Raw genomic sequence first — 9,165 nt, forward strand, 5'->3', positions numbered from 1 at the left:
CCCGCCCCGGGTGGTCCCAGAGCAGGCCTGGCTGCAGCATCTCCACTCTGCCCCTCTTGCTCATACTGAGGCCAGGCAGCCCGCGCCCCGTGGGGCCAGAGGCTGGCAGGAGGCTCACGCTGCCCCTCTCTCCGCAGCACCCCACTGATGCTCGGTGTCTACATCAGCATCTTCGTCATCCTGGCCAACATCCTCTTCGTCTGCGCCGTCTATTCCTGCATCAGCGTGAGTATCGGCTCCGTGCGTGTGCGTGTCGGCATCCCCTGCTCCTGCCTCAGTGCGTGTGTGTGTGTGTGTGTGTGTGTGTGTGTGCACACACGTGTGCACCCTCTGCTCCGTCAGCGTGCAGGCCAGCTCCCTGTACCCAGGTGAGCATAATGAGCTCACTAGGGTGCTGAGCCCTCCGGAGGCTGTCTGGTGGTGGTGTGGGGGGAGGGGAGGACATGCAGGAGGGCCGGGGCCCTGTCCTGCTAGGGGGCAGGGCATGTGGGGAGGTGGCTCCTCTCGGGCCAGACTGATTGGGGCTGTCGTGCGAGGCCGGAACCCCTTTCTCAGCCCTCTTTCGCCCCCACCCCAGCTCTTCCCCGCAGCCCTGCAGCGGGTCTCCCGGAAGATCGTCCACTCCCGCACCCACAGCACCTTCATTGCCGTCTTCACCATCCTCCTTGTCTTCATCTCGGCCTTTGTCAACATGGTACAGCCCCGCGGGGGAGGGGGGGCCTGCCGGAGGGGGGCGCGGTACAGAGTGAGAGATGGGGTGGGGGGATGCAGGGGAAGCTGGGTGTGTGTGGGGGGGAACGTGGTACAGAGTGGGAGCTGGGGGGGATTGGGGACCTCACAGGGGGGATGCAGGACAAGCTGGGGGGGCACAGTACAGAGTGGGTGCTGGGGGGATGGGGGACCTCACGAGGGGATGCAGGGGAAGCTGGGGGTGTGGGGGGGCACAGTACAGAGCGGGCGCTAGGGAGACCCCACGGGAGGGACGTGAACAGCTTCTCATTGTCTGGGGGCGGTGGGGGGGGTGTAAGTGGCTAAACTGGGGCACCCCAGGCACTGTCCGAGATGACACCCCAAGAGACCTGTCCCTTGGCTCTGGGGTGCTGCCTTCCAAGCCCCCCCCCAGGAGAGGAGGGGTTCCCGGGGTCCCCCCACCCCGGCGCCGTCCCCATCGTCCCCTCTGGTCTCTCCGCAGTTCGCCTGCAGCCATGTGCCCCTGCGGGACTGCGCCGCCCGCACCCTCAATGTCACGCCCGAGGCCGTGGGGCCCTGCCAGCTCCGCACCCTCAACTACTCACTGGGCTCGGACGCGCCCCCTTGTGACGGGGACGCCCTGGCCTGCAACTTCCCCGAGGTGAGAGCCCCCGCGAGCCGGGGGCGCGGCGTGCAGGGCACAGCTGGGGGGAAGTGCAGGGTGCCAGGGCCCTGGGCGGGATGTCTTCTTGGGGCGGGGGATGGAGCGGGCCCCCTTGGGCGGTGGACGGGGGTGAGGATGGGAGTCCGGGGTGGAGGTTGGGCCCTACAGGGGTCTCCCAGGGTGTGCGGACACTGCAGTGTAAGCCCCAGGTCGAACTCGGGCTGAAGCCTGACCCCCGCCCATTCCGTCTACACACACAAGTGGTGCTGTCCCAGGACCCCGCGGGGGGGAGGGGCCGAGCCGGGAGCTGCGGTTCCAGCCCTGTTGCTTTGCAGTGTAGACGTGGCCCCACTGGCCTTGTGCTCTGGGCATCAGCCAAAAGGATCCGACTTCCGGTGTACTCTGGATGGTCCCATTTCCCCCACGAGCCGGGGCGAGTGCGGCTGGCCTGGGCGCAGCACGCGGGGTAGACCCAGCGTTCACGATTCCCATCCTGGGGTTATGGATGCGCAGGCCCTGGGGCTGCCACCCGGAGTGCACCCGCCCTGGGCTCCCGCTGCAGCACGGCCGGACCCTGGGCGCCCTGACGCCGCTCTGCCTCCCCCAGTACTTTAACTACAGCATCGTGCTGAGCCTGCTGGCCTGCTCCGTCTTCCTGCACATCAGCAGCATCGGGAAGCTGGGGCTCATGCTGGCCATCGAGGGGCTGTACCTGGTGCTGGCCGAGGGCCCCGAGGCGCCGCTCTTCGACAACTACGACCTGCTGGTCGTGGCCAACGCCCTGTGAGTGCCTGGTGCCCCACGGACCTCTTCTCCCGCCCCCCCCGAGGGCCAGGGCTCTCCCCCCCGGGCCGGGCTCCATTTCTCAGTGCACCCAGGACTAGGAGTCACCTGCCTCCAGTGAGCGGGAGCCTTGCTTGTGCGTGTCTGGTGCAGGTCCTCAACCCCCCCGCCCTGTCGCCGCCCAGACACTCCTGTACCAGCCGATGCCCCCTGGACACGGGCAGAAGCCGGCCCCAGTCTGAACGCATCGGCACAGGATCGGCCCCTTGCTCCACACCGCAGCGCTGGGATTTGGGTAAAGGGTCTCGCCAGAGTCTGGAGATCGCAGAGTTCATGAGCGAGGAGAACGGAGACCAGAGGGCTGCAGATCAAATCCGAGTCCACTTCCTGGCCACCGACTCCACCCAGCCAGCCCTCTGCGGCCACCTCGCAGCTTCCAGCCAAGGCTGGCTGAGGGCCCGTTTCTAGAAACGCAGTCACGCTGCCGATAGCGTCCTGGGTGCAGGATCGAGGGGCATCTCCCTCACCTGCTCCCTCTGTCCCCCAAACTCACTGCCCCACAGACAGGATCACCCCCTGGCTTATTCCCCGCTGCGGTGCCACCCCCCCCATTGACTTAGGATGTCAGTGACTCCGTGGTGTGAACTGACGTGACACACACACACACACACACACTCAGGTGAGCAAACATCTTTTCTCTGGCAGAAAACCTGTTTGTCAGCTCTGCCTGGGCCAGACTTTAACATGCTCTCGGCTCCGTGCGTAACGCCCTGCATATCCATCTCACGAGGGCCGTAACGACCAGTGTGACCTGGCTTTCATTTCACACCTCACGTGAGACTCTTTGGTGACTCGGAATGTACGGCCCAGGGTCAGGATAGTGATTGGTGGGGGCTTATGGGTCACATCCCCCGAACCCCAAGAGGGCCTGAGCTCTGCTCCCCCAGATACCTCCAAGGGCCCAGCCAGACTCTTGGGGATACCTTGTCCCTGTCCCTCACTGGGCCCCGCCTGTCTGCCGCTGGGGGTTCTGGACTGTGCCCCCCACCCAGGCGTGGGGCTGTGGGGCTCAGCTGTCTGTAACTGCTGTCTCTTCTCTCTGCTAGTCCGGCCTTCAACGAGACCCAGTGGGGCCCAGCATGGTGAGTGGGGAGGTGGGCTCGGGGGAGCTGGGGAATGGGGTGGGGCCTGGGGCAGGTGAGGGACATATGGGGATTGGGCCGGGGGGTATTAGGGTGGGGTTGGGCCTGGGGCAGGTGAAGGGGTTGCAAGGGAACATTACTGGGGGGCCGGGGCAGGCAAAGGGTCTGTGAGGTATTGTGGGGGGTTGGGTCTGGGGCAGGTGAGGATTCTGGGGTCCCCCAGGCCTTTGCTGCATTGCCCTGTGGGGTACGGCTAGTGACCAGCAGGTCCATGGCTGGGGGCAGTGAGTGCTCTGGGGATCCACCCCCCTCCGGCCTTTTGTGCCCTGTGGTCTCTCTGCCCCCAGCTCGGGAGGGTGGGTGCTTTGGGGTCCCTGGTGCCTTGCTGCAGCCTGACCCCCCCCCCCCCCCCCCCCCCCCCGGCGGGGGGGAAGGTGGCGCGGAAATACATGACCCCCGTGATCCTGACCGCCTCCCCCCGCGCGCGATCGCCGCACGCTCCGCAGGGGGAGTCCACGGCCCGGCTTGACTTCCTCTGGAAGCTGCAGGTAGGGAGGGGCTGGGGTCCTGGGGGAGGGGGCATCCTGGGGGGTGGGAGGCAGGTGTCTGCTCCCCCCCATGGAAGAGGGAGCTGGGGACGGGGCATCCCTGGGGTGGGGATCTGCCCCCCACCACAAAGAGGGGTGTCCCTGGGGCAGGGGGGCAGCATGTCCTGAAGGCTGGCACATGCCCTCGTGTCGCACGCTTACAGGAATCCTGCACTTCTTACCCTTCGCACGAGGCTGGCCAGCCCCTCCCCCAGCTGCCACCCTTGCACGTGCACGTCCTGCTCTGTGCTCGTGCGCCGGCAATGCTGGCTGCTCCCAAATCTCCCTCGGGGCAGAGCTGGGGGGGCTCAGTTTGGTGCTGGCCCCCCCCCGTGGAGCACTGCTGGGGGGGAGGCCTCAGGATCGCTTTTGGTGCTGCCCCCCTAAGGGGGAAGGCTTGGGGGGAGGGACCATTGACTCCCCCAACGGGACAGGGCTTGGGCGGCCACCCTGACGCTGGCGCCCCCGCAGGCCACGGGCGAGAAGGAGGAGATGGAGGAGCTCCAGGCCTACAACCGGCGCCTGCTGCACAACATCCTGCCCAAGGACGTGGCCGCGCACTTCCTGGCGCGCGAGCGCTGCAACGACGAGTTGTACTACCAGTCGTGCGAGTGCGTGGCCGTCATGTTCGCCTCCATCAGCAACTTCTCCGAGTTCTACGTGGAGCTGGAGGCCAACAACGAGGGGGTGGAGTGCCTGCGGCTGCTCAACGAGATCATCGCCGACTTCGATGAGGTACCGGGCGGGGGGCAGGGCCGGGGGCCCACGGGGGGGGGCCGGGGGGGGCACCGGGGGGGCGGGGGCGGGGGGGGGCGGGGGCGGGGGTGGGGGGCAGCGGGGATGTGGGTTTTGAGGGTGCGGCGACAATGGGGCCTCTGAGGACCCAGGACCCAACTCTGCCCTGGGGGCCAATGGGATATGGGGGCCACGGCTCGGGCCCAGCCCTCGGGAGAGGGGTGGGTGGGGTCCCAGCCCACCAGATCCAGCCCAGTCTGGGAGCGGCTCATGGGGCGAGGGTCATGGTGGCAGCAGGGTCCCGGTTCTGAGGGGTCACCAGGGAGGGTCGTGTCCCCTGGGGCAAGAGCGCAGTGTGGGGTCCCTGGCGAGGGTCGTGCATGGAGGGGGGGACCCGCAGTGCCCCCTGCCCAGCCCTCCTGTAGCTGCTGCCCCCTCCCCCGTCAGATCATCAGCGAGACGCAGTACCGGCAGCTGGAGAAGATCAAGACGATCGGCAGCACCTACATGGCGGCCTCGGGGCTGAACGACAGCACGTACGACCGGGAGGGCCGGACACACATCACCGCGCTGGCCGACTACGCCATGCGCCTCATGGAGCAGATGAAGTACATCAACGAGCACTCCTTCAACAACTTCCAGATGAAGATCGGTGAGCGGGGGCGGGGGAGCGCCGTGAGCCACCCCCCCTCCTCCAGCTCGTCACTGGCCACTCCTGGGTGCTTCCCTGGGGACGCGCAAGAGCCTAGGCATATGCATGTGTGTGTGAAGACACGTTGTCACGCGTGTGCGAACGATCATGCGCATGCACAGCCCTCCCTCCTGAGCCCATTGCCCGCACGGGCTGCTGGGACGTGGGGGCTGCTCTCGGAGGGGGAGACAGATGGGCTGGGTGGAGCCCGGGGCCATGAGCTCTGACCCTCCCTCTCCCTGCAGGGCTGAACATCGGGCCGGTGGTAGCGGGGGTCATCGGGGCCCGGAAGCCCCAGTACGACATCTGGGGGAACACTGTGAACGTCTCCAGCCGCATGGACAGCACAGGGGTCCCTGACCGCATCCAGGTGAGTCGCCGTCTCGTCCTGGGCCATAGCGTCCGTCGTTCCCGTGCGGCTGAGCTGACGGGGACGTTTTCGGGGAAGGGGGGAATTCTCCAGCCCGCCTGGGGTGGGGCGTCGCTCGGCAAGGAACCTGCCGTCTGATCCCTCTGCTGGCCCTTGCCCAGCCCTGCGGAGGGAGAAGCCGGCCAGAGGGGGATGCTGCTGACCCCCCACCCCGACCCCCTCCAAACACTAGTGGGGGGAAGGGGCAGGACGTATCTCTGGGACTGAGCCGCTCCTGATATGCTGTTGCATTCTGGGTATCCCTGGTGCGCAGTGAGTCGCCGACGCATTCAGCCTCCCAGGCGGGGGCTGGGATCCTTGGCCCCTTTTTCTGAGGGAGGACGGGCCTGGCCCCGGGCTCTAGAGACAGAACCCAGGCGTCCTGGCTCCCGCTTTACGCTCCACTCATGGGTCTGCTTGGCCTCAGTCAACGAGGGGGCAGCTGGTGAAGGAATGTGGGGGAGGCACTGGGGTGCTGAGCCCAAACCACAGCGTCCCCATCCCTGACACGCCGTGGGCCGCTACCGCGACCCCCAGGTCCCACTCGGCCCCCACTGCCCGGCTGCTTGAGCTGGAGCCTGTCACAGACTCACAGATCGTGTCCACTCTTGGCCCCGTGCGGTCCGTGGGGGGTTCCCCTTTCAGTGCGACAGCCCTTCTCGGGGGTCCACTCTCTCTCGGGGTCAGGCCCCTCCACCTCCTGGATCCGCACCTCTCTGAGCCTTAGCACGTCTGTCTCTGCCGTGGGCCCCCTCAGGGAGTGCACTCGCTCTGGACCCCCGGGGCCTCCACCCTCAAAGGGGTCGATGCCACCCTGTTCTCTAGACCGGAGTGACTCTCAGCCAGCATGAAACAGGAGGGTTTATTGAGAGTTGAACACAGCACAGGAAACTCCCAGGGCCTCAGGCCTGGCCTCCCTCAGCCCAGCACATCCCAGTCTCCCTGCATCCAGGTGGGCTCTGCCTGCTCCCCCTCTCCAGCCCCGAGCCCCCCTGCTCCCAGCTGGGCATCCGAGATCACCGGCCCCAGGCCCCCCCTCTGTCCATTGTCTTCTCTCCAGGTAAACAGGGTCGTAAACCGGGGCCTCCTCTGGCTGGAACCGGCTGGTTAGGTCACTGGGTCCTCACTCTGCAGCCCATTGTCCGCCCACTGGCCAGAACGGCTGCAACTCCTGAGCTGGGTTTCCGGGTCGGGGTCTCAGGTCACCGGTCGCTGGGGTCTCCATCCTCCAGGCCATCGGCTGGGGTCCCAAGTTCCCTCTCCGGTCCTGTGTACCAACAAACTCCCTCTCCCCTCCCCTCCCCTCGTTAAACCAGTAACACCCAGGGAAACTGAGTCCTACCCCCTTCATGCAAACCATTGAAACCCCACCAAAAACAAGAAAATCCCCCACTTCGTCACAGAGCCCGAGGTCACCTTGCCCGCTAGGAGCCTGGCGCTGCCTGGGGGAGCGGAGGAGGCCGGCTGCCCCGCAGGGCTAAGAGCCAAAGGTCCCGGGGTCACTAGCAAGGCAAAGTCTTAGCAGGGCAGGCGGATCTGAGCTGCCCTCTGGGCCCGCGGGGAGCTGAAGCACTGGGGTATGGCCTCTCTCTGCCCAGGGTAGGCGAGGGCACCGTTCGGCCCGTGCCCCACGTGGGGTCCTGGTCTCACCGTCTGCTCTCTCTCCTCCTCCGCCAGGTGACGACCGACCTGTACCAGGTGCTGGCGGCCAAGGGCTACCAGCTGGAGTGCCGGGGGGTCATCAAGGTCAAGGGCAAAGGGGAGATGACCACCTACTTTCTGAACGCCGGCCCGCCCCGCAGTTAGCGCCAGCCGTGGCCTTGGGCGAGAAGGACCCAGCGTGCCAGAGGGACCGGGCGGGGCTGCCGCAGGTCGGGCCTGGGCCAGGCTCAGCCGAGCCATTGGGAACCACCCAGGCCTGGATGCCCCCCACCCCCGGCCTCGGGTCCATTTTATTTGTGGGGGCTTGTAAACGGCTCCGAATTTCAACAGCAAACTGAAGAGGGAAAGCACCGCCACCCCGAGCCCGCTGGGGGGGTGTCTCTGCCACCAGGCCTGTGTGGCAGGGAGGGGGGTTTTGGAGGCACCCCCTGGGAGCGTTGAAGAAATATTTTTACAGCAGACTTTTTATTTATTTATTGAGCTCCGGAGCCAGCGTGTCGGGGGTGCCTAGGGCGCTCCGTGCTGGGGCTGGCCCAGGGCCCCTCTCTCCCTTTCCAGGGACTGACAATGAACTTGGGAAAGATGAACCCGTCCCCGCCCGCAATCGACCAAAGCCGAGGGCAGCGGGGGGTGCCCATTGGCTGGGCAGGGGACCCCGCTGTTGTCTGAGTGCTTGCACCGGGAGATCCCTTGGGAGCTGCTTGCTGTGTTTGGGGTGGGAGGATCGTCCCCTTCCGGTGGGGCTGGGGGCAGACTTGGGGGGAGAGGGGATTTTAAATAGATTTATATTTGAGGACTCTCCCCCCTTGGCTCCCGTTGGTCCCCCACCCGCTCGGTGTGACTTTCACCAGTTCTGAGGCCTAAGCCAGAGGAAGGGTGGGGGCGGGGGCAGGGGGGAGGTGGCTGGGCGGGGCTGGACGGTTCTTATTTGCCAAAATTGCCTCCTGTTGCTGGGGGGAGGGAAGAATGTCTCCGGGGGAGAAGGGGCTAAATGTGTGTATTGGGGGGAGGAGTAGCTCTCAAGGGGTGGGGGCCTGCAGGTGTCTTATGGGGGGGCCAGGGAGCGACTCCCGGAGATAGGTGACGCCAAAGAGGATGTGTCTGTGGGTCCATGGGGCTGTGGCAGGGCTGGGGGCAGGAGCTGAGCCCCCCAGCCTTGGGCACCAACCCCCCCCCCCCGCGCTGTGTCCAGTGAGGCTGGGGTGGGGGTATGTGTCGGAGAGTAAATCTTGCTGCCTGCTCCCAGCCTGTTGGCGGGAGGGGGGGTGCTTTCATCTGGCTTGGGACCCGGGCCCCCTTCAGCTTCTCCTGCCACTTCTCAAGGTTGGGAGGTCCCTTCTCCAGCTGGGACCCAGCCCCCCCAAACCATTGACACCCCCACGGGCCACGCTGCCCATGTGCCAAATTCCCAAGTGCCACAAAGCCCATCCTGTCTCCGGTTCTGATCCCCGCCCCCTGAGGATCGGCCCTGTGCCCCCACCCTCCCGAGCATTACTCCCCGCCCCCCACGGCCTCCCTGGCGAGCCAGACCCCCCACCCTGACCATGGGGGGCAGGGGGCGCCAGCTACCCCTTATCTGAACAAACGCCTCCCCCAGCTCCAGCGGGTCACTGGTCTCCCGCACCCTTGGGCTGTGCCCCCAGGGAGGGGCAGTTTACCCCCAGATCCCCAAGGGAGAGGAATTCCCCATGTGAGGAGCTCCCCCCACCCTGTGGCTCCAGGCACAGGTGGGAGAGGGGGGTGTCTTCCCCCCCCCCCGGCTAAAACTTGAAAATACAATGTGGAGGCTCGGAATTTGCCTG

At 66.3% G+C, this 9,165-nt stretch overlaps 1 protein-coding gene across 1 annotated transcript in view; it reads left to right on the plus strand.

Annotated features, from left to right (window-relative positions):
- The window catches only part of ADCY6 (adenylate cyclase 6), a 25,824-nt gene extending 17,580 nt beyond the window's left edge, over window positions 1-8,244 (plus strand). The window contains exons 14-23 of the mRNA XM_029913447.1: window positions 138-225; window positions 578-694; window positions 1,193-1,351; window positions 1,962-2,137; window positions 3,244-3,279; window positions 3,671-3,827; window positions 4,338-4,601; window positions 5,049-5,253; window positions 5,538-5,662; window positions 7,379-8,244. Coding sequence (XP_029769307.1) covers window positions 138-225; window positions 578-694; window positions 1,193-1,351; window positions 1,962-2,137; window positions 3,244-3,279; window positions 3,671-3,827; window positions 4,338-4,601; window positions 5,049-5,253; window positions 5,538-5,662; window positions 7,379-7,507 — 1,456 coding nt within the window. The 3' untranslated portion in view covers window positions 7,508-8,244. The remainder of the gene's footprint in view (window positions 1-137; window positions 226-577; window positions 695-1,192; window positions 1,352-1,961; window positions 2,138-3,243; window positions 3,280-3,670; window positions 3,828-4,337; window positions 4,602-5,048; window positions 5,254-5,537; window positions 5,663-7,378) is intronic.
- The last annotated feature ends 921 nt before the right edge of the window (window positions 8,245-9,165 follow it).

The sequence above is a fragment of the Terrapene carolina genome, unplaced genomic scaffold (genome assembly GCF_002925995.2).
Source record: "Terrapene carolina triunguis isolate 2854851 unplaced genomic scaffold, T_m_triunguis-2.0 Scaffold641, whole genome shotgun sequence".
Classification (NCBI taxonomy): domain Eukaryota; kingdom Metazoa; phylum Chordata; order Testudines; family Emydidae; genus Terrapene; species Terrapene triunguis.